The following is a 25,893-nucleotide window of genomic DNA, read 5'->3' on the forward strand; positions in this document are numbered from 1 at the left end:
AACTAATATATGTACACTGCTTTGAACACCATGGATGAAAGTTGCTAAGTTAATAATAATAATAATGATAAACATTTTTCCTCTTATAAAATGAGGGTTTTCAACACTCTTCTGTAGTAGAAGCCATGGGTTCTGTAAGGCACATCATTTAACATTACAGAGTCGGGTGAAACCTTCTGGAGTTTTTATGTTAGTGCCCATCGTTCTCTCTGTTCTGTTGCAATCCTTACACCAACCCTAAGACTGCAGAACAGTTCCTGCCATACACTACACTGCACTAAAATAAAATAGCTTCGTCTTTTTAGTCACCCCGCGATAAATAGGGCACTTTGCTGATAAGTGGGTGAGCGGCACTGATGAAACACAGACCCAAGTCCAAGCCAACTGCTTACAAAACAGTCTTTATCACAGGGGCTGTATGGTTTGTCTTTGCCACACTCCAGCTCTGCAGGCCATGATGTGAGGCCTTTCAACAGCAGGTGTTGGTAGAAATGTGTCAGAAACTTTGTAGTTAGTGTCAATCTAACAGTAAATGAGGCCCTGCTGCTGCCAAGAGCTACCCATGTCCTTCATGATGCACACTGCGAGCTCCCCTGTTGAGGTCAGTGAGATGACTGCTAGTGTGTAAAGGTAAGCACATGTAAATATTTACAGGATCATGGCCTATGTCCTTTGCTTTCTATCAAGAATCGAAACATTAAGGCTGAAGACAGCAAGTGACCCACAAAATATAGTCAAAACCCACTCCATAGGGGAATGCAAATCCATTTAAGAATATCTAGCCTCAGAGGATATGGAACAGCATCTCAGGCCTCCTTGCCCCATCAACTTCCTGTTTGCACAATGATACACCTGGTGGGAGCTTCTGCTTGAGTTTAAGCTCCCGGTCCACTAGCCATTAGGTGGTAGCAGTCTCAAAGCTCTCTTGGACATATACCCACCGAAGGAAGACAAGGTCACTCCATGTTATAGATTCATATGCTCCAGGGACAGAAAGGACCACTGTGATCATCTTATCTGACCTGTTGTACAGCACAGACCTAGAACAGTCTTTGATGGATAGCCACGTTAGTTTGCAGCTACAGCAATAACAAGCAATACTGTATCATCTTAAAGACCAACAAATTTATTAGGTGATGTGTTTTTTTCATCTGAAGAGACGGTTTTTAGAGCGAGACCCAGAATGTTCTGAAAGAATTCCTAGAGCTAAGCTTTTAGAAAAACATGCAATCTTGATTTTAACATTTCCCAGGAAGGAAAATACACCACAACATTTGGTCAACTGTTGCCAAGGTTAAGCACCCTCGTTGCTAAAAAATTTAGCAATCTCAATGTTCTTATTCGGGCTGTTAAGTAATTAAAAAAATTAATTGCCAGTAATTGTGTGGTTACTTGTGTGATTATTTGCAAGGCTGTAGGGGTTGTCATGGCCCTACTGGCTGCACGGGTTCCCACAGTCCCTGCTGCTCCAGGGCTGCCAGCAGGGCGGCTCTGTGCCCCAGCTACTGCCAGGCATGGGGCTGCCCCCGGCCGAGGTTCCTGCAGCTGCAAGCTGGGCTGCATGCTCCAGCCAGCTCCCAGCCACGGGCTTGCCCCTGGTCAGGGTTTCCACAGCTGCTGGGCGGACCATGGCTGGTGTCCCCACACCAGGCTCACAGCTACTGGGCTACACCCATTCTCCCACCCCCAACTTGAAATCACAGGGCCAGTAATTGCTTTTTTCTAGGGCTGTCAATTAACAGTTAACAACTGCAACTGATGCATTAATTTTTAATGTGTTATCTCCATCCTGCATTAATTGCAGGTGTTAACACATGTTAATTGATTGCTCTAGTTATTAACTTCTGCTCCTAGCCATTGGATGATGGTATATGGGAAATCCCATTATCAAATATTTGTTCTCATGTAGGTACTTATAGACTGCAACCAAGCACCCCCTTAACGTACTCTTTGCTAAGCCACATAGAGTGAGCTCCTGGAGTGGAGTCTGTCACTATAAGGCATGTTTTTTAACCTCTAATAATTCTTGTGGCTCTTTGGACCCATACCAGTGTGTTATCATCCTTCTTGAATTGCGGTAATTAGAACTGGCTATAGTATTCCAGAAACAGTCACACCAGTGTCAAATGCAGGAGTGCAATATCTACAGCTGCTCGGATTCCTGTTTATGCATTCGTTAGCCCTGAAGCATTGTTGTTTTACAAAGGTATTGTGCTTTCCTAGTGCTTATAGTCATTAGGCCATCCCATTTACCCTTTTAAAATACTGGCACATTCACTTTCTTCCAGTTTTGACACTTTCGCTGGGTTCCAAGAATATTGAAACCGACATTAATGGTCCAGCCATCTCTTGTAAATCTCATGGATGCAAGTTAACCTGAACTTCTGATTTTAAAATGTGTAACTTTACTACTGTTTAACGCCATGCCCCCACTCCCCCACAATGCTAGGATGTTATAGATGACTATACACCTGTCTTCCCCACTAAAGTATAGAATAAAAATATTTATGGAATGCTTCTGCCTTTTCTGCAGTATTTTGACAATTCTTCATTTCCATATAGTAATAGATCAGTATACTGTCTCGGTTATTTTTGCTCCTAATAAAAATAAATAAATAAAAAAGTGTTCTTTTTGTTCTTAACTCTGCTGGACATAGATTTCTCCTTTTTGCTCCTTGCTTCCCTTATCAGTTTTCTACAACTTGTATCTTTGGTCTTTATTCATTACTCTAAATGTCCCACATTTTATTCACACCCACATACACCTGATTTAAAGGGGCACTATAAGTATAGTATATAATATAGTATGTATCATTTTCTTCACTTCACTTTCAGTCTGTTGTTTTAAACCAGTACAGCCTTAGTCTTCAATTGGTAAAATGTTCTCAAACATTTCTAACTATTGAAAGTTAAATTTGGCTTCTGGCTCCCTTACAAACATTTTTGTACATTTCCATTTTATGTCCGTACTTTGTCCCCTTTTCTATCCCTCCCATCTTCTCTGTGCCCTCTCTCATTATCCTTTTTGTCCTTATATTACTGTAGCTCTTTCCCCTAATTAAAAAGATAATATGCACCTCACGTCCTTAAACAGACTTCCAGTTCCAGTTTTAATCTTTTGGAGTGCACCCTATATCCATTTCACAGACATAGTTTGATTTTTATTCTAAATGAATTGTCAAACTGAAAAAGGGCTCTACTCAACTGGTGCAAAATTCCTTCCCATAGAGAAATGAAGCTTAATGAAGATACCCTTGCCTAGAAGAAGGTTTTGTTTGTTTGTTACTGAATAGGAGTTTAGACATCTGGAACCTATTTCCAGGTCTACTAGGAACTTACTATGTGAACTTAAGTAAGTGTCTTAATTCCCCTGTCCTTCAGTTTTCCCATCTCTAAAATGGGGATAGTTCATATTTCCTGAGATAACTAAGCATACATTTTCAAATAATTTCATTAGGTCAGCAATAGGCTTTTTGACATTGTAGAAGAGCACAGCAAACAATAGGTTTAGACTGTATTTCAGATTCTTACAATAGGCAAGTTATGACGTACTGCTGGCTTTCATGTCCTGTCCCCTCAGCCTCACTTCACTTCCTGAGTAGTGTGTGTTTAGCAACGCTAGTTGCATAGCAGTGACTTGTGAAACATTAAGAAAGCACCAATACAGGTCTCTGGGGTCATGAGCACCACCGGACAATAACAACTGATGTTTAATTTGGGGACTGGCACGTTGATCCCACAAGGCAAGGACACATTGTGTCACTCTCTAACGATGCCCTGTGGCCAAAGTAGTGATTTTTAGAGACTCTGTGGACAGTGGGGGTGGGCACATGTACATTTTTTTCACAGTGTCCTGGCTGGCTTTTGTTCATTAATTCTAAACTTATTTACTACTTCAGAGTTACAATTTTTAGCAAATCACTCTCCCCTTATGGCTTCCTTTCTATTTGGCATGGGCCATTCATGCAAAATTGAGACCATTCTATGGTTTACAGGGCTGGTGGTAGTTTGAGGTGTAGTATAACTTTAAGAGAATACAGCATACATCCTTGAGTAAGACTGTACTTTTATCCAGGAATGCCATGAATATGGTTTCTAAATTGAACGTCAGACTTGCCACTCTCAGTCAGACCTATGGTCCTGCTAGTCAAGCATCTTGCCTGTAGGTGGTCATCCTTTTCACCCCTGGGTAACTAGTCAGCTGAGAAATATTGTACATGGGAAGGAGAGGGAGAGTATTAATTTCTCTTCTCTGTGGCAATCAGCTGTTGCTACAAAGCATGAGCTTTGATTACCTTTATTTTACCCTACTTAAGAACTGAGGCTGTTAGGCATGATATAAAACATCCACAAACTTTGACTAAAAGTACCCCTTGGCTACTATGCCCCTCACTACCACATCTTATTAATGTGTTCATTGGCCTATGTAATTTACACAGTGTGAAAAGCAACTTCTAGTGATAAATGTCATAAGGGCTATGTCTACACTACACTCCCCTTTCGAAAGGGGAATGCAAATGAGGAAGATCAAACATGCATATGAAGTGATGATTTATGAATCTCGTGCTTCATTTGCATAATCTCACACAATCGTGCTTTCAGAAGAGACTTTTTCAAAAGCAAAAACAGCTGTGTAGATGGCATTCCTTCAAAAATAAATCCTGTTTTCAAAAGAATCCTTCTTCCTATAGTGTGTGCAGAAGGAAGGCTCTTTAGAAAATGGGGTTTATTTTCAAAGAAACCCCATCTACAAAGCTGTTTTTGCTTTAGAAAAAGTCTCTTCGGAAAACATGATCTTGTGAGATTATGCAAATGAAGTGCAAGATTTGTAAATCAGAACTTCATTTGCATTTTTGATCTCCCTCATTTGCATTCCCCTTTCAAAAGGGAAATGTAGCATAGATCTAGCCAAAATGTGTTAGAAGCTCAGAACCTGATTCACATTGCACACCATGGCTGTGTCTACACGTGCCCCAAACTTCGAAATGGCCATGCAAATGGCCATTTCGAAGTTTACTAATGAAGCGCTGAAATGCATATTCAGCGCTTCATCAGCATGCGGGCGGCAGCAGCGCTTCGAAATTGACGCGCCTTGCCGCCGCGCGGCGCGTCCAGACGGGGCTCCTTTTCGAAAGCACGCCACCTACTTCGAAGTTCCCTTATTCCCGTGAGCTCATGGGAATAAGGGGACTTCGAAGTAGACGGGGCCCTTTCGAAAAGGAGCCCCGTCTGGATGCGCCACGTGGCGGCAACGCGTGTCAATTTCGAAGCGTCGCTGCCGCCCGCATGCTAATGAAGCGCTGAATATGCATTTCAGCGCTTTATTAGTAAACTTCGAAATGGCCATTTGCATGGCCATTTCGAAGTTTGGGGCACATGTAGACATAGCCCATGATTCCATTATACCACTCTGTTGAGATAAATGGGGCTTAAAAAGGCCCTCTGAGAATTTCTTCTGTTCAGTGGGACACCTCACTGGTGCGAAGATACATCAGGGCTCTCTGCCAGCTATGTATATGACATAAGCTGTGTCTACACGTGCATGCTACTTCGAAGTAGTGGCACTAACTTCGAAATAGCGCCCGTCGCGGCTACACGCGTCGGGCGCTATTTCGAAGTTAACTTCGACGTTAGGCGGCGAGACGTCGAAGTCACTAACCTCATGAGGGGATCGGAATAGCGCTCTACTTCGACGTTCAACGTCGAAGTAGGGACCGTGTAGACGATCCGCGTCCCGCAACGTCGAAATTGCCGGGTCCTCCATGGCGGCCATCAGCTGGGGGGTTGAGAGATGCTCTCTCTCCAGCCCCTGCGGGGCTCTATGGTCACCGTGGGCAGCAGCCCTTAGCCCAGGGCTTCTGGCTGCTGCTGCGGCAGCTGGGGATCCATGCTGCAGGCACAGGGTCTGCAACCAGTTGTAGGCTCTGTGTATCTTGTGTTGTATAGTGCAAGTGTGTCTGGGAGGGGCCCTTTAAGGGAGCGGCTTGCTGTTGAGTCCGCCCTGTGACCCTGTCTGCAGCTGTGCCTGGCACCCTTATTTCGATGTGTGCTACTTTGGCGTGTAGACGTTCCCTCGCAGCGCCTATTTCGATGTGGTGCCACGCAACGTCGAAGTTGAACATCGACATTGCCAGCCTTGGAGGACGTGTAGACGTTATTCATCGAAATAGCCTATTTCGATGTTGCTACATCGAAATAATCTATTTCGATGTAGGCTTCACGTGTAGACGTAGCCATAGTGAGCATGTTTGGTGGAAGGAAGGTGTGTGACCACAGTGTCTTGCATTGGAGGACATAGGAAGTAAAGCACAAGTTAAAACCGTCTGAGGCTGCTTTAGTTTACCCCTGGTTAGACCCCTGAATAGCTCCAGAATACAGGCAGCACAAAAGTAGCTTAAAACTACTCTAACTCCCTCTTTGCTCCCATTCTCACAATGTAAATTAGGATTATGGGAAGAGAATTCTTATTGTATAAATAAATAAAAGTGGGTAGCTGATTTCTTTCTGGGCTGGGGTTGCCAACCCCTGTAGTGATTTCATGAATATACTGACAGTCTTCACAGTTTACAATAGTTGCTCATGGTCTTCCACACAATTCTAGAATCCCATCTACTCTTCCTAGACGTATCACCAATCGAGCCAACAACCAGCTTGGACTAGGGCTTACATCCACACCACCTCCTCTTGTGTCAGTGAGGAATGGACCAGCCAATTTCAGTAGGAAAAATGCGGGTGGGGAAGTATTCAAAAGTTTTGATTATTCAAGAAAATAGTGGGAATTAGACATGGCAGAAAAAGACTGATGAGGAGATTCCATTCTTGAGAAAGTGCATATTCCCATTTAAGACCATGAGAAAGACGGTTCCAAACATCTTTCCCACATCTCAGTCATGTCTATGTTCTAGATATTTAAGTGGGTGTGTTAATAAAGTACTTCCCTTTTACAGGATTGAGAAATGAAGGGGATTTTGAGAAGACAGCTTTCAGACTAGGTGCACATGACTACAGAGGAGCCACCAATCTCTGCTATGTGTCCAGGCTTCTTGCTGCAAATAAAGACTCTAAGGGCTTGTCTACACTACCACCTCCCTTCAAAGGAAGGATGGTAATTAGGGTGTTGGGAGTTTACTAATGAAATGCTGCTGTGCATAGGCAGCACTTCATTAAGCAAATCCCGCCCCCCCACCCCCCGCAGCAACTTTGACGTTTAAAACTTCGAAGTACCGGCACGTGGCTAGACATGGCGCACCCGCTGGTACTTCAAAGTGCTGGGGCAATTTTGAACTCCCCTTATTCCTCAAACTTTTGGCTGTGTCTACACTAGCCCCAAACTTTGAAATGGCCGTGCAAATGGCCATTTCAAATATTACTAATAAAGCGCTGAAATACATATTCAGCGCCTCTTTAGCATGCGGGCGGCCACAGCACTTAGAAATTGCCACGGCTCGCTGCCACGCAGCTCGTACAGATGGGGGTCCTTTTCAAAAAGACCCCAGGAACTTTGAAATCCCCTTATTCCTCTGCTAAGAGGAATAAGGGGATTTTGAAGTTCCCGGGGTCCTTTCAAAGAGGACCCCCGTCTGGATGAGCTGCACAGCAGCGAGCTGTGGCAATTTCAAAGTGCCATGGCTGCCCGCATGCTAATGAGGTGCTGAATATGTATTTCAGCACTTCATTAGTAATCTTCGAAATGGCCATTTGCACGGCCATTTTGAAGTTTGGGGCTAGCGTAGACATGACCAAAATTTTGAGGAGTAAGGGTACTTTGAAGTTGCCCTGGCACTTCGAAGTACCGGCGGGTGGGCCACAGCTAGACGCGTGCAAGTACTTCAAAGTTTAAAACTTCAAAGTTGCCACAGGGGGTGTAATTTGCTTAATGAAGTGTTGCCTATGCACGGCAGCACTTCATTAGTAAGCTCCCAAAACCCCAATTACCATCCTTCCTTCGAAGGAAGGTGGTAGTGTAGGCAAGCCCTAAGAGTTTATACAAAAAGGGGGTTATTAAAAATGCAACACTCCTAGGTTGACGTCCAGTTGACCCCGCAAAGGAAGACACTTCTCCCCCAACCCCCTACCACAAGAATCTTTGGAAGTCTTTCAGGAGACTTTCAAAGTCCCTGTCTATTGTTTCACCAAGCAGATGATGACACCGCCATTCCTCCGTGCATTAGTTTATTTATCATTTTTATCTCCACTAAGAGCAAGTAAATTATGTGGATACAATCAGTAAACATATACATTCTCCAGGACCTCCCATGATCGTTCAAGCTAAGGGCACCATTAAGGAATGTTACAGGATTAATGCTTTCATCATATAATGTGTATATATGGCTTTTGTACAAGTTTTAAAAAATATCAAAAAGATAACACACAGCTAGCTTACAAAATCAATATACATATAAAAAAAACAAAAGAGAAAAGGAAGAAGAAAGAACCAATGAAAAGACACCATATAAAGTAAGGTTTTATGTACATAATTGGAAATCAATTGAGCACAATATTCATCCTGTAATTTATTATTTTATTGTTCACTCTCTTTTACATTTTTTTACACCACAACTACAGGGAATGGGAGGTTTAATATTGTTTGCAGTAACATAAGCCGTTCCCCTCTCCAGTCTCCTGCCCCACACTCTGCCGTTCCTATGTTCAAACACTTGTGTGGATCCCTCTCTGAGGAAGTCGGTTGCCTACTTGGTGGTGGGAGAAAAGAACATCATTCTGACACTGCAATCTTAGCCTTTGCTTTGAAGAATATTTTGCACTCTGTTTGACTGCTCCTGGCTCTAAAGCAATGAAGTTGATGGCCATGAACCTCTGCTGGATTGTACCTGGTAAAGTCATTGAGCTCAGAATTAATTCATTACACAACAGAAAGGGCTCTTTCATTTTTTTTTTTAAATGGTGCCACAAATTTTAAAGATATATTTTAACTCATGGATTCACTCTTTTCAAGTTTCTCTAAGCACTGTTGTTTCTGAAGGGTATTGTGCCTTCTTAGTGCTGTCCTAATTAGCCAATTTCTAGCTCTGAGTATTCGTAGTTTCTTGCTTTCCTGGTAGGACCCGTAAGTGACAAAAAAAAAAAAAAATTGCCAAAGAGACAAAGCCATTCCACTTTAACCTGGAAAGTCTGAATCACTTACATTATACCACACTGAAGCTGTGTCTACACGTGCACGCTACTTCGAAGTAGCGGCACTAACTTCGAAATAGCGCCCGTCGCGTCTACACGCATCAGGCGCTATTTCGAAGTTAACTTCGACGTTAGGCGGCAAGACGTCGAAGTCGCTAACCTCATGAGGGGATCGGAATAGCGCCCTACTTCGACGTTCAACGTCGAAGTAGGGACCGTGTAGACGATCCGCGTCCCGCAACGTCGAAATTGCCGGGTCCTCCATGGCGGCCATCAGCTGGGGGGTTGAGAGATGCTCTCTCTCCAGCCCCTGCGGGGCTCTATGGTCACCGTGGGCAGCAGCCCTTAGCCCAGGGTTTCTGGCTGCTTCTGCGGCAGCTGGGGATCTATGCTGCAGGCACAGGGTCTGCAACCAGTTGTCAGCTCTTTGTATCTTGTGTTGTTTAGTGCAACTGTGTCTGGGAGGGGCCCTTTAAGGGAGCGGCTGGCTATTGAGTCCGCCCTGTGACCCTGTCTGCAGCTGTGCCTGGCATCCCTATTTCGATGTGTGCTACTTTGACGTGTAGACGTTCCCTCGCTGCGCCTATTTCGATGTTGGGCTGAGCAACGTCGAAGTTGAACATCGACGTTGCTGGCCCTGGAGGACGTGTAGACATTATTCATCGAAATAGACCATTTCGATGTCGCAACATCGAAATAAGCTATTTCGATGTTGGCTGCACGTGTAGACGTAGCCTGAAAGTGTAACAATTCACTCAGGGAAGCTAGATAGCTTCCTTGTTGCAACACAGATTAGGATGAGGGGATTCAAACTCTATAATTCATTACAGGAAGGTAATGATGGATAAGAAATGTAGGTTTTAAATTCTCTTACCTTTACCTCATGGAATTCAGAGCTGCAGCCTTCTATATGCAAACTTCTCCTACCCTGTTTAGAATTGTATATGACCTCTTCAACAGGCTTTGTTTGGGACACTGAATATGGGCAGCTGCTTTTGAAAATAGGAAGCTTGTTGTCAGTCACTTTAATAAGAGAAATGTGAGCACAGTTGCATCATAGACAACTCATTTAGCATTGCAGAAGTCAAAGGCTGGAAGAAACCAATTGGTCTCAGGATCTCTTTTTAGTTTAAGAAGCAGGAATGAGACAAGGTTGAAATTTTTGGAGAGTTAAGTTAGCAAGCAGGGAAGTAGTAGACAAATAAGAAGCTTTTTGATTTCTCACAGCCACCCTAGAACACCTCCAAAAGCTGTCCAAGCCTTCTGGTATTAGGAGCAAGAGGTCCAGGTCTTCACTAAATGAAAATAATGATGAATAAGTAAGGGCTTATTTCTCCAAGATGTAACTTCCTCTGTTTTTCACCACCCCTGACATTCTAGCCCCTCATTCTTTACCCTTGAGAAAGTGGGCTTTTGAGTTTGAGTAGTTCTCCCTTACACTGGAGTCCCTAGCTTTCCATTGCGTATATTCCACTCTGACAGAAATCCCCCAGCCAGAGAAAAGGTGTGAGAAAAGGGCTTCACCAACAAGTCCATTTTCCCAAGTAATATGTATGGCCTCTTCCTAATTCCAAGTGTTCCATTAATTCTCAGCTTAATTCTGTGCAGGACTCACAAAATGCTCACAATGGTCTTACGACCCACTGTATCCCAGAGTTCTGTGCTCCCGGAAGAAACAAAGATGGTTGAATGCAACAGCAATCTGCTGCTGTGCTGGGGATGAAGAGGCCAGGTAGAAAGAACTAAAGAGTTCTGGTGAAGAGAGCGGTGGCTATGTGGCTGCACTCAGAAGTGACCTTTGGATTGTCCTCAACAAAAGCTCTTCCCCCGGCACAAGAATGTTACTCCAGGTTCAAACGTCCAATCACCATTTACTCAGGTTTGGAGAGAAACCCCAACAATGCCTTCAGAAGTCTAGAAGAAGTTCAAAGGGAAGCCCTCAAACTCAGTCAGAATTTAGTGAGCAAACAACCCTTGGAAACTATTGCTGCCTCACAGGAGATGCCTCCTTGCAGGGCTCGAAAGATAGAAAAGGAAGATTTCCCTTTCCCATCTTTTTCCCCCACCATGTACACCTCAGGGAGGTTTGCTTTGAAATACCAGATTTCATCCAAGTATTTCCAGGAAAGAGTCTTGGCAGGTTCACAGAAGTGAATGTCTGTGCAGAGCAATTTCAGCAACTCATCAGTTCAGAAGACATAAAAACCATGTGATACGATACTCATGCACAAAGATAGCAAAGATTTGAAAAACAAGGGAACAGCTGCTTTCCCCAAAAAACTTTTAATCTTAAGAACAAAATAATCTGGTAGTTCTCGAAGGAATTCCCTTATACAAACCAGAAATATCTATCATGCCCACGCTCAGGCTGAGAGCCTGGTTAGTGCTGGGATATTATACACTAGGTGGCTGTTTTCATTCTCCTCTGGATCATTACCAATTAATGCACCAGGCTTTATTGGAATTGTCCATCACCTGATGCCAAATGATGAGGGAATAGCTGTGCACCAAGGTGAGGGAAATACATTATGAGGTCACTTTTCAGCATCAACACCATTTGAAGTCTTGCAGCCACAGAGATGACTGCATCTATATTGGAGGTTTTGTGGGCATAGCTATGGTCACCAGGCGTCTGTTTTTTCCCACTCCTGGCCAGCATAAATATGCTTGTGTAAGTGCAGACCAGGCCTTAGCTAGGCTGTGCAAATCTGTTTGTAGAAACACCATTAAACAAAATTAACTTCCCTCCTGAAACCATCTTCCTTTAGAGTAACTGCACATGTCCCACACTATTACAGTCTGCAAGGGAGAAAGCAGGGTGCCACAGACCAGTGGTGCTGGAATTAGGGTGCTGCTCGAACCCCATGGCAGGAATAACAAATGTATCATTGCCATCCTTTCCATCATCAGCACCCCCACTATACAAATTGTTCCAGTAACCCCTGCCACAGGAGGAGCAGCGTGAGAACCTCTGCCTTGCAAGATACAATCTAAAGCATCTTCTCTACTCCAGAACCTGTGAGAGCACCAGGAGGAGTTTATTTAATATGGTGGTGGTAAGGTGCTGGAGTGGGGAGGGAAGACTCCACCATTTCTACAAGCCCGGGTCAATCCCATAGTGTGATCTGTCCACGTGGACCCCACTACAACCAGAGCAGAACCAATGACATTGGCAGGTTTTCACTGAGTCATATGTTTTAAGACTAGAGGGGGCTGTTGTCACAAGAGAGTCTGCCTTGTATAACACAGGCCATGGGCCTTCCCTACAGAAATTTCTGCTTTCCTATGCAGCCAAATCCTATTCTTGGTACTATAAGGCTGGGGTTTTCAAACGCAAATTCAACGGAATTTGGGTATTAAAATTGCCTAAAAGCCTTTACAAATCCTCACCAGCATGTTGTCATAAGTGAAAAAGCCTTCTCTCTAGCACAGTCCTTTATAGGACCTTGCAGAGGCCACTTGTGTAGTACTTTAGTTCATGTAACAGATGCCTTTGCCCTGGGAGCCACAGCCAATCGCAACAGTGGGCTAAAACAAGGAAAGGTCAGCCCTCCCTCCTATCACCAAAAAGACAGGTCCAATATAAAATTATAAAAGTTACAGCTGGTCAATTTTTTCAATTAATATTCCCCTCCTTCCAAAAATACCTTTTACATGTTTTTTATATTCTTTTTTGTTTGGACTGAAATTTTCCAAGTTCTAAATTAAAAACAAAACCTTTTTTGGTTTTTACCTTTCCTTTCTTTCTACAGCATAAAAGAAAAGGGGAAATGAAGGGGACATTTTTCCCCAAAAAACAATGTTTTCTTATTTTTGTTTTCTGGAAAAATATGAAGAATTCTGTGACATATTTTAAAAAATCATTTATCTACAACTTTTCTGATGAAACTACCATCTCTCAACCAGTTCTAACTGAAATCACTAAGCAGGCTCCATGGCAGATGGGTAGGACAATATTCCAGTGCCTCCAACCGGCCTGCTTGAAAAGGATATTTTCCCCTAGTGGGAGAGGGAAAGGTGAAGGTATTTTTGCAAGATTTCAGGTAAAGAGAGTGAAACTTTCTTCTCTGTTTTTATTTTTTCATGAAAACAAAAAGAGAATTTTGGTGCTGTTTCACTATGACAAGCACATCTTCATCCCCAGTTTCCAGGCAGCCATCTAGCTGTAGCAAGATTTTTAAAAGATCCTCTCCTCCAAAAAAAGCTCTTTTGTATCAGAACTAAGGCTTCAGTCCTAGACAGTACTGCATGTGGGACAGGGAGCCAGGGAACTGCCCTGTTAGTAAGAATGAAGCGGAGTGACCAGTCACTCCAGCTGGATCTCAGTCTGTGGAGGGACTGGGCATCGAGAGGAGAAGGGTATGAAATTTGCAACAGTGAAAACTGAGGACTTTGCCACCCCAGTTTTGTATAGAGAGGATTTCACTGTTCTTGCCAATGGCAGAAACAAAAAGGTTTTAAACAGTAGTATCTAGAACTGAATACTTACTGTCTCACTCCCTTCTTGCTTTTTGCCTGCAAATACTAACCCTTCCTACCTACAGCTTGCACACAGCCATCTGACCACAAGAAGAATTTTAAAAGATCCTGTTCTCCAAAAGAGCCCCTTTTTTGTTTCAGACCACAGGCCTCAGTCCTACACAGTGCGGCATGTGCGCAGACTCCTGTGCCCACCCATTGCCCCACCCCACTGACTTCCACCATCTCAGTGCTCTGCCTGCATGGAGTAACTTGTCCAGATTGACAGCTAAAATAAGACTCAAGGGAAAAATGCATTAAAATACTCGACATTGTTCAACATACAATAGAAATAATTTTCTGAATGAAATTACACGTCTTTATTGTAGGCCTCTAAAATATCGTTAGGGTTATACATTAAAAAAATACTAGAGTAAACATTTAAAAAAGGATTGTGTGTGTGTGTGTGTGTGTATACACTCCTATTGTACAATTAAGCTATAAATAATTTTAGGGTAAACCATCTAGATATAAATGAAACTGTTAACTGATCACACTTGCTGATGTCCCTTTCTCCTGCTGCCCAGCATGGCTTCTATTGATCCAGCATCTTCTCTTGCTTCTTGCCTTCCTTTTTCTTCTTCTTGGGTTCTGCCAAGATGACAAAGAAAAATATTCTAGTATCTAACCACAGTACACAAAACACTTAACTCAGCGGACTGGCAGGTAAGAGAAGCTGCCTCCTCTGCCTTCTCTATGGTCACAAGAGTCAGAGTTGTTCTTTTAGAGCCAGGAAGAAAAATAAAAAAAGGGAGGGATCATGGGGTGTCTCCCCAACGCAGAACCTTTCCTATATGATTGGCTGACTGCGTTTGGCATGCAAAGCGTTGTCTTGGGGACTTGCTTAGAAAATAACAAAACAGCAGGCAGCTTCTGGAGAAACCAGTTCATGGCTCAGTGGAGAGCTGGAGAAAAGCTTTGCACACATCCCCCATTACCTGTCTGGTTTTCTCTGAATGTGAGAGCAACTCCAGAAGGTGGTGAGAAAGCTCAGTCAGTTCTCTGACCCGTTATGCCACGTTCCCCTTTTTGTTCAGGACAGTGACGGCATATATTCAAAATGGAGTCCAAGCTCAAACACACACTAAATCCACTGTTGGTTTGGGCCATGCTCGCCTAAGAGTTCATCACAAAGGGGTGTGAAGCACATGGTTAGCACTGGGTGAGTGTGCTACAGTGTGTACCTATCCTACAGTAATGGTGTAACTGAAAGTTCCTATGGCATATTATTATTTCTACAATGCTACAGAAGTGCTTGGTCCTTTACAGACAAATCAAATCCATAGTATAGCCTAGCGAACAATTATGAACACGTAGTGTTTGGGAGTTTGGGGAAGTACATGGGGTGATGCTGGCAGACCAGATGCTCATGCCAGGACTCCAGGCCTTTCTGAACACTATGGATGTGTCTAGATTGCTGAGAACTGTCAGCAAAAGATACCCAAAATTGCACAATGCATTTGCTTATCTTTTGCCAACAGTTCTGCCAGGAGATGCTTTTCCAAAATTTGGCCCGTTCACAAGGGGTCAAATGTCAGAGTCTGGCCCCCTCTCTCCGTCGAGACATCCCTTCTTCCTCATGGAAGGAGGCGTACAGGGATGTTGGCAGAACACTCCTGACTGGCAGATCTCTGCTGACAGATCTGCAGCCTGGACACTTGCTCTGTTGACAAAACTTCTGTTGACAGAAGTTTTGTCAACAGAAGACTGCAGTGTAGAGATAGCCTTACAGATGCATAGCTCAAAACCAGTCTTGCTTACCCATGTGCTAGCATTATAAAAATAGGTGTCAGAGGTTAAGTTACTAAGACTGTGTTTCAAATTTATAAGATGCTTGTAGGATGCAGCATGTCTAGGTCACATTTATAACCTCTGTGATTATAAGTAAGATCTATGGCAGCAACTCCTGCTATGAAGTTATATTGAGTGTTTCTATTGTAAACCTCGGTAATTGTGTAACTCATCAAACAGGAAAAGAAACATTAGTTAAGGTAAAATGCTCGCCTTCCACACAACATGGCCCAGGGATGGCAAATGAGGTATTATATAGCATCAAGGACCGAGATGCTGTTGACTGCTTTCCTAAGTCCCTCCAGGAAGGAGAAACCTGTGTGTGAACTCATCCCAGGAGTCTGAAATCTGGAGCTGAGGGGATAAAAATGTCTAACATGGAGAAACAGATCCAGACAGCAGGAAAGAGATTCAAAGGCACAAAGACTCCTAAACAAGTTCCCCATGCTGCTTGGCATGACTTAGTCCTCAGAGACATTTTCAACCGACAGATTTCTACAGCTCTGTCACCTTTTGAATCACACACTGAAACTGATTTGTGTATAGATGTTTGCTTACTCTGACCTGTAAAGAATTCTCTTACTTTTTTTTTCCCTTGATAATAAAACTTTAGTTAGTTTATTACAGAATTAGCTAGCCACAAATATTGTTTTCAGTATGAGATCTATGGCAGGGGTGTGCAAAGGTGTGCACCCTCGGGAGGAAGGTGTGAAATTTCATAAGGGGCACATAAAGGGCACAACCAATTTCCCCCCCCCCCCACACACACACACACCCTCCCCTGGCTCCCTGAAGCCTCCACTGGTTCCCCCAGCCTCCACTGCCTCCTCCCTGCCCCTGCAGCCTCTGCCAGTGCTGAGAGCATGGTACCTCACTTCCAGGAGACCACTGCTTGCTTTCAGACAGTTTGGGTTGCAGGGTGGGGACCTGATAATTGCAGGGTGAAAAGTAGGGCCCGACATAGAAAGTTTGTTCACCAAGATCTCAGGTAGTGTTGACCTGGGGTAACTGATGGTTCTACTAGAACTGGGAACGATCTAAATATTTTGTGACTTTTGATGTTACTATTTATCACACAGTACAGCTTGCCTGGCTGGCAAGTTAGGCCGCAGTGCCTAAGGGCACTGTCTGTGACTCTGTTATAAGGCTACTGTAGTCCTTTGGAAGTTCACATTTGTCTGCGGTCTCGGCCCCTTTTTGACAGTCTGCCTGAGGTTGACGTTCACAGTCCTGAGTCACTCCAGACAGCATGACACTGGGACTACTCTTGTATGACATTTTTCATTGGTGGATCCCAAACCTCTTTGCAAAGATTAGTTAAGCCTCCCAATGCCACTGTAAAATGTAATACTGTGCACATTATACCCAATATACAGACAAAGAAGCAGAGGCATAACACAGCTTCTTGACCAGGATTATACAGCAAGTAATGAGAGAATTAGGAACAGAACTGAGGAGTCATGGCTCTTTTAACCATTAGGCACAACTATTTATCAAATCACAATGGTAGCATCTTTGCTTTACAAGAAAAATTCCCATGATGAAATCACAGACCAAATATCAGCTTCCAAGCCAGAACAGCACAAGGTGGCTTTTTGGTCGGTGTTCTTCACTGGCACTTGAGTATCCAGAGTCTGATGGGTGAGTATGAGTCTTCACTCTGATCGGATCATTAAATTTGATGATCTGGCAATCATCCGATGAGGTAAATTTGCATCATTCCGCTGAAGTCAATAAAGCCAAACTGTTTTACAGCAGTTTAGGATTTGGCTCAGAGTATGATCAGCAGGAAAATTAAAGGGGAGATCCTACCTCCTATTTCTTTGTAAGTAAAGAAAAAGTGGGTAGCCAACCCCAGGATGGGGACAAAAACAGAAGACCACAAAATCCCCAAATCTCCCATATCCATGTTTCACTTCATCTCCCTTTCCACCCTGCAGAATAAACTAAGGGCTTCTCTAAACTACCGCTTCAGCGTAGATTCTACCTATGCTGGCAGCAGGGATTAGGTAGAGGTAGCTACAGTGCTCGGGCATGTGGATTTTTCACACCTCAATGGCTGTAATTAAAATTGACCTAATTTTCTAGGGTAGACAAGGTCTAATTCCAAGGGTAAGGCTACAGCAGCATAACAGCAGCAAAGAAAGGCATTAGTTACTGTTATGGGAGCATTCTGCATCTAGTTTTTGCAATCTTTTCTGTTTCTGATCCTTGCATTATTATTTTCACACAGCATCGAAATTACTTCTTTCAAAGCAAGGTGCCATGCCAGAGAGGTTGTGAAGTCCTTTGCTCAATGCATATGCTGGATTTTATCTTATTTTTTCAAGTAAATCAAAACAGGCCACTTTAGGTCAGCAGCACTCTCTAGCTGCCTGTGTAGTCTGCTTTCTGAGTTTGATTGTTCCATTGTTGCCATTTTCATGAGGGTGCCAGGGTGGAATTTGTTGACTAATTCCTTGAAAGAGTTCCTTTAGGTTAATAGTGTTCTTTGCACTGGTTTCAACAACAATTGCACTTATAGATTCTGCATATTCTTTGGCATCTGTCAAAGGTACCTCTCTGAGATCAGAAAGATCATGTTTCCAGCGATGGCCATGACAATGTTTTCAGGACCATGTTCTTTTAGTTCTTTCACCCCTGGGAGCAGTTCTCCTTTCAGCCTAGTTATTCCGTCTTCCTTCAAGGCAGTAGTTAAAGAATTCTTCTATCAGCCTGTTGCTCCACACACTGGGGGCTGGCACAGTTACATCTTGTGGGGGTACAGATATTTACGCACCTCTGAGAAAGGAAGCTATGCTGATGTACATGTTGAGTACAGGCTGAGCCCAAACAGTAACTGGCAAAGATAGGGCAGAGTGTTACACACCCACAAGAATGACACACAGGCCCTTTGAACAGACCAGTCTCTCTCTCCCCAACTTCCACTAGAGCAAAGTAACAGCTACTTCCCCTCAGTCTGACGAGCCTTGGAATTTGTAAAATCCATTCAGACTCTGAGGAAGCAGAAGAAAACTTTGCAGAGTTCAACTAAAATTTGCTACAAACAGAGGAAGGAAAAGGAGTGAGTTAGTTGTCCCCAGATTCCCCCCACAGACTGAGCTATCACTCCTTGGGGAAATGGGTTACCTACCCCAACAGGAAAATACCCTCTTCTTGGCGTAAGTAGTGTCTTCTCTGAAGTGCTACAGCAGTGCCACTGCAGCATTTTGTAGACAAGGCCTTATTCTCACACAAGAAGGAGAAAGACTATATCAATATCATGCACCATTGTGTCAGTACAATGGCCCACACTGGAAGTCGCACTGGTATAAATGTATTCATTTAAAAGAAAAAAAGTCACGCCCTGAACTGAATTGTTAGACTGGTACGTAAACTGTAAACTAAGCCTTAGGCTCTTTTGAATATCCCACACTGCTATCTAAACATGCATTTACAAGCATAATTTTAGGCAGTCGGGTTTGAAAATGTCAGTCTATGTATTCAGACCCTACTAGTTACCGCTGCTCATGGCTGTTTACAGCTGCTGCACTCCACTCTTTATTGACGAGATTAGCGATTATAGCCTCTCCACAGTTAACAAGTCGGGAAGCTGCTTTGAACTGTATTTTATTCATCTTTTCCCGCTGTTCAACCCACAGCTCTGCAGCTATGTGATTCTCATTTCCATCCTCTGCCTCCTCCTAGTTCCAGGGTAGAAAAATAAATTTGTGTCATACAACAGCAAGTCAGCTTAGGGAGCCACACAGGAATCATGCCACCTTGCTAACTTAGTCCTACACTAGCTTCCTGCCTGTGGGTGTCTCATGCGACTGAAGTGTCGAAATGCCAGAGCTGACCCCTCGCCAGGAAGCCCTACACTCACAGGCCAATGGCAAGTTATGTGCAACCTTTATGGTCTCATTCCCCCATATCTGCTGAACAAGGAGACATGGGGAAAGATCCACTGGATACTCAGTATCTGATGTCACTTTTTTCATGTTCCTATCCCAGGCATGAGAAGCCCTCTGGATCGCATTCACCTTGATACAGACCGGATGCAAGATCTTTGCTTCAGCACACAAGGCGAGAACCTTCATTTCCTAGCAGGCTTTTTAATGTGGTCTCAGGCTGCCTTCTGCAGTAATCTGTTAAGATGTTTCCAGTGATAATGATAATTGGGATGGAAGAGTTATTGCACTGCTGTTGCCCATGCTAACTGCCCACAAACAGCAGCCTGAGTTCTCCCACCCCTCCCCCTCCACCGCACAGCACTGATCAGAAGATGCCAGGGGAGGCAACCCAGTGTGTATTGTCTGCCCCTTACAGACCACTTCCAGCTCTGCAAGCACTGTGTGAACAGCAGGTTCCTGCAGCTTTCCTTTTTAATTAATGCAATAATTGCAACGAGGAAGTCACAGACCCTGCACGTCAGCTGTGCACTGGCCATGGGGAATGTGTTAGTTGTAATCACCAGAGTTGTTATGAGGAACCATGAGCACATGAGAGGAAGGTGCCTTCCCACTTAATTCTAATTTGAACTTACCCCTGGCACAGCAGTATTCACTTAAAGGCACTGATCACTGCAGTACAGGAACCCTGGTGAAGAAGTCAATGGCATCAGGAAGATAAAAGTTAACAAATAAAGGGCTGGATCCTGGAATCAGTCAAACTGTACTCACCACTCAGAATAGCAAGCGGAGCTGTTTGCCTCATCTATCTTCTCCCCTAGAAGCCATTCCCCTACCTGGGGGATGCTGGAATGCAGTAGTAGCCCAGACCTGCCTTTTTCCCCTGCTCTGCCCTAACACATAAACTATACTGAGGCCCACATGAAGATTGTTAAACCATCTCTACGCCAGGTGGTGTTTCTCTCTTATCAGAGAAACCATTAAGTGCCCTATTAGGGCAGCTTTGCACCCTCCTTGCATCACTGGAGCAACAGAAAGGGACCAAAGGGTGGGCCTGATATGGCCCCGGTTTTAACTAAATCTAACTTAAGTATTATTAACATACCTCAGCAAAAATGTTCACACTAATTTTCATGCAAAAGCCAGTTTGGGATAACCAAGAGTTTCAGTTGAATAAAAGTATTTAAAAAATCCCCTCCCAAGTGGATATATTTTATGTCCAGTTTTTTTTACAGGAAAAATTTTCTTTCTTTTTATTTGAAACAACTTTCATTTTGAAATTTACTTTAATTTTTAAAAGTATTTTATAAGTTTTTAAATGCTTGAAAATGAAATGAAATATTTTGGGGAAAGTGAAACATTTAGTGCCATCCAAAATTACATATTTTTTCAATTGTTTTGTTCACTGAAAAATTAAAGAGAAAATTATTTTGGTTCAACTCACACCATTTTTTTTTTTTCAGCACAGAGAGGAAACCGAAAGGAAGGGGAGAAAAAACAGGTATTCACACAGCTTTAGTTATTAACATGTGGTCTGGATGTTAGCAAAAAAAGTGTGTATTGAAAAATTAACATTACACCTTCCCTCTTCCCCGCAATCACTTCAGAAATATTTGCCAAAGCCCCGTCTGGCTGGAAGCCACAATAGTATGCCAATGTCCCAGCCCAAGTAGAAACCAGAATGGTGGGCAGTACACACGCAGAGACAGAGTTCAGAATAACTGCCATTCTGCGTCTGTATTGCCAGTCAAAAATGATTCAGAACAAAGTAGCCACTTGCTAGAACCCAAGGCATGTTCACCAAATAAAGAAGTAGCCTGTCCGTGCACTGCATATAGTACACCTCAGAAAGAGAAAATAGTGTGGTTATAGATGGGTTTAATCCTGCAACCATAAATCACACCAGCACTTCTTACTCATCAGAGTACTCCCATGCATAAGGAGTATTCACCTGAGTAAGGTTTGCAGGATCAAGAACTGTCTTTGATTAGAACAGAGCAACCATGGGTCTGACCCTCAGGCCCACCGACAGAGCGGAGGGAGGCAGGGCGGACAACTGCGTAGGTGCCCAGCATTTCAAAGGGGCTTGGAGCACCCATCCATCGCTGCTGCAGAAGCAGCCAAAATTCTGGGCCCCTTTGAAATGCCAGTGAAGTGTCACGCCACATGGCTTCTGAGAGCAGAGGGGCCAAGGGGAGGGTGGTTTGTGGTCCAGGCAGTGCTAAGGGTTGACTGCCTTGGCCCCACCCCCACCTCTCAAGGCTCTGCCACTTCCAGGGGCGTGGAGCTGCCCCCCTCCCCACACACACACACCCGGCCCCCAGGTGGCTATTGGCTACAATGACCATATTTCCCTAGGCTCAATATGGGACACTCTAGTGGGGGAGTATCGGAGGGGTAGCCGTGTTAGTCTCATGCTCAAAACTTTTCTGTTAGTCTATAAGGTGCCACAGGACCCTTCATTGCTGTTCTAGTGAGGGAGTGTCCTAGCCAAGACAGATGGTCACCCTGAGTCAGGCAGCGGCTGCCCTGTGGGGCTGCCACCCTGACAGGTGGGAGGGTGTGCCCTTGCTGTGGAGGGCAGCTGCAGCTCCCAGCTGCCCCAAGTCTTGGGGTGTCAGGAATGGGCTGTGGCCCCACACCTCTGCTCCTCCGGCTTCCCGAAGTTGTGGGGAGCCAAGTAAGGGGCAGCAGCCTGCCAGTGCCCCACCTGGCTCCCCCAGCTGCGGGGTGCTGGGAGCCAGTCGCAGCTGTGCTAGTCCAGTTCCAGGCTCCCATGAGTGGCAGGGAACTGGGAGCCAAGTGCAACCGTGCTGGTCCAGATCCCAGGTCCCACAAGTGGCAGGGAGCTGCGAGCCACTCGCAGCAGCACTTTGTCAGTTTCCCAGCACTGCGAGTGTCAGGGAGCCGGGTGCAGCCACACCTGTCTGGTTCCTGGCTTCTGCAAGCGGTGGAAAGCTTTGACCCAGGCGTAGCAGCACCTTGTCAGTTTCCTGGCTCCTGCAAGCTGCAGGGAGCAAGGACCTGGGAGCCAGGCAGCCTCCGCACCTGTGCACTCCTGCCTCCCAGCAGCAGTGCAAATATAAGGCAATTAGCCCTTTTGTTAAAATAAAATGGGACACCTTCCTGGCTCCTGAAATATGGGGCTATCCCACCTAAATTGGGACAGATGGTCACCTTACTGTCAGCCCCATTGCTGATCCTGTTTCCACAATAGACAGTGATAAAATTTCCATCTATTTCATTGGCACCAGGCGCAGTCCCTCATTTAGAAACCCCCAACATCTGATAGCAGCACACCCTCTAGGCATGCCAGAATTGTTAAGAATAAGCCAATTTTTACTCAGCAGATGGCAATAAAACATGTAAATCATTTTGACCGGGTGAAAATATCCTTTTTCAGGCCTAAATACAGTTTGACAAACATAGCTAATTCACAAAAAACAATCTGTGTCTGTCTTATTTGTGTACATTTTACGCTGTTTAGTGCAGGGCAGGGACTTTCTACTTTACTTGTATATACAGCATAGCACTTAGCACAGGAGACCTCAATTCTCAGCTGGTCCTTAGGCACTACAGTAATAAACATTAAATAAATAAATAAATAAATATGATTTAAGTCACAGGCATTTTTCCCAGAAAAATTCTCCTCTCAGTCCTATTGACATTATGGCTATGTCTACGCTAGCCCCAAACTTCGAAATGGCCATGTAAATGGCCATTTCAAAGTTTACTAATGAAGCGCTGAAATACATATTCAGCACCTCATTAGCATGCGGGTGGCCGCGGCACTTCAAAATTGACGCGCCTCGCCACCGTGCAGCTCATCCCAACGGGACTCCTTTTCGAAAGGACCCCACCTACTTCGAAGTCCCCTTATTCCTATGAGCAGATGGGTCCTTTCGAAAAGGAGCCCTGTCTGGACGAGCCGCACGGCAGTGAGCCGCGTCAATTTCGAAGTGCTGCGGCCGCCCGCATGCTAATGAAGCGCTGAATATGTATTTCAGCACTTCATTAGTAAACTTCCAAATGGCCATTTACATGGCCATTTCGAAGTTTGGGGCTAGTGTACACATGGCCTATATGACAGTATCATGGTAAAAGTTTCAAATTAAAAAAATAAAAAAAGAACACTCTGAACATCCTGGTATCTAAAGTGGAACTCAAACCTAAACTGAAACTTGGAGGAACTAAAAAATCCATTTACTCTATTTTATTTTGTGTGCACCTTTGCACTATCTGCATTCATCCTGGACTGAATCCGCGGTGCTATTGTAACACCAACAGATGGACTTGAAATGGGACATCTGGAGCATAATCATAGTATCACAGGGCTGGACGGGACCTCAGGAGGTCATCGAGTCCAACCCACTGCTTCCAGCAGGATCAACCCCAACTAAATCATCCCAGCCAGGAGTTTGTCAAGCTGGGATTTAAAAACCTCTAGGGATGGAGATTCTACCACCTCCCTAGGTAACACATCCCACTACTTCACCACCCTCCTAGTGAAGTAGTTTTTCCTAATAGCCAACCTACTTCTCTCCTTCTGTAACTTCACACCATTGCTCATTGTTCTGCCACCGGTCACTGCTGAGAACAGTTTCTCTCCATCCTCTTTAGAGCTCCCCTTCAGGAAGTAGAAGGCTGCTATTAAATCACCCCCTCAGACTTCTCTTCTGCAAACTAAACAAGCCCAAATCCCTCAGCCTTTCCTTATAGGTAATTTGCTCCAGACGTTTAATCATTTTCATTGTCCTCTGCTGAACCTGCTCTAGCACATCCACATCGTTTCTATATCGGGGGCCCAAAACTGGACACAATACTCCAGATGTGGCCTCACCAATGCTGAACAGAGGGGAAAAACAATTTTTCTTGATCTCCTCGAAATGCTCCTGCTAATGCATCCCAATATATTGCTAGCCTTATGGCTACAAGAACACACTGTTGACTCATATCCAGCCTTTCAACCACCATAATCCCTAGGGCCCTTTCCACTGTGCTGCTGCTTAGCCAGCTGGTCCCCAGCCTATAACAATGCGTGAGATTCTTCTGTCCCAACTGCAGAACTCTACATTTCTCTATGTTGAACCACATCAGATTTCTTTTGGCCCAATCCTCCAATTTATCCAGGTCACTCTGAATCCTCTCTCTACCCTCCAACGTACCTTTGGACACAAAATATTTGAGGGGGGAGGGATTTCTTTTCAAATATTTTCATTAGAAACATCTTTATATTTAAAGGAAGGCTGTCAATATATCACTTCATAAAATGTACACAAATTATACAACACTGTAAGGATGTTTACCCTTTTTTATGGGAAGAGGATTCTTTCAAAGATGGGGTTTACTTTCAAAAGAGCGGTGTCTATACTGGTTTTCTTCTTTCGAAAGAAGCTCTTTTGAAATTAGAATATGCAAATGAGGTGCCAGATATGCAAATCTGAGCCTCATTTGCATTTTCAATTTTCCTTATTTGCATACCCATTTCAAAAGAGGAATGCAAGTGTAGACACAACCTAAAAGAAATCCTCCTTTGTTACCATCACAGAAAAAATATTTTGTCCAAGCAATCAGAAATCATACCACTTATAATACAATTTGTACATCTATTATCAACTCAGACTATCAAATTGAACAAGTGTGGTTTTCTTTTCACCATGTGTGCAATTTACTTTTATGCTTCACTTAGTGTGGATAGTGGAGCTACAATGGCCAGATAACTAACCACAAAAGAAAACATACATTCTATTTATTCTACTGTAAGATAAACTCTGTGAAGGATTTTGTTTCAGACCTATTCCTCTCACTCAAATGCTGTAAATCCCCAAATCTGAAAACCTGATCTGAATTTTGTAGCAAGACAGTCACTAGTTTGAAGTAATTTTTAAAAGCTGACATGGACACTTATTGATATTTTAAAATATTCTTGAATCTCAAATACCATCCTGGTCGAATTTTTATCATCATTACTCACAGCATAATGTGCCCTCAGTGGTTTCTTAAAACACAGCTAACATAATGCTAAAAAGTGCTTGTTGAACATGCATTAAGACCTAAAATATACAACACTTGGATCTGCAGTAATGATAGGTATAGTAATGTACACTAGCTAAGATTATGGGCAGCGAACATGCAAACATAGAAGATTACCAAGCATTGCTATTTTACAACACTTCATTCAGCAGATACTCCAGGTTGAACCTCTCTAGTCCAGCACACTCTCGTCCACCAACATCAGTATCTTGGCATGATTTTAGTTAGCTGGACAACCACTTATCATGGGTGGAGCAAAATTTCCTGTGTCCCCACAAAGTTTGCTCCAAGTTGAAACTCACATGGTTGCATTTTCCCTGTATTCCCAATCGCTTTAAGTCTCCTCGGCTACGTCTACACTAGCACACTACGTCGAAGCAGCATATTTCGAAGTAAGACCATCGAAATAGGCTACTTTGAAGCGTATCATCTACACGTCCTCCAGGGCTGGTGCCGTCGACATTCAATGTCAAAGTAGCAATGGGGAACCTCGAAAGGAGCCACCCCGGAAGGAAATGCAGAGTGT

The 25,893-nt window shown here is 43.9% G+C and overlaps 1 protein-coding gene across 2 annotated transcripts in view; it reads right to left on the reverse strand.

Moving 5' to 3' along the window:
* Nucleotides 1–8,176: 8,176 nt before the first annotated feature.
* The window catches only part of PTN (pleiotrophin), a 145,155-nt gene continuing 127,438 nt past the window's right edge, over nucleotides 8,177–25,893 (reverse strand). For both annotated transcript variants that reach the window (XM_075006901.1, XM_075006910.1), the window contains one exon: nucleotides 8,177–14,244. In XM_075006901.1, coding sequence (XP_074863002.1) covers nucleotides 14,189–14,244 — 56 coding nt within the window. In that variant the 3' untranslated portion in view covers nucleotides 8,177–14,188. The remainder of the gene's footprint in view (nucleotides 14,245–25,893) is intronic.

Source organism: Carettochelys insculpta, chromosome 1, assembly GCF_033958435.1.
Source record: "Carettochelys insculpta isolate YL-2023 chromosome 1, ASM3395843v1, whole genome shotgun sequence".
Lineage (NCBI taxonomy): Eukaryota > Metazoa > Chordata > Testudines > Carettochelyidae > Carettochelys > Carettochelys insculpta.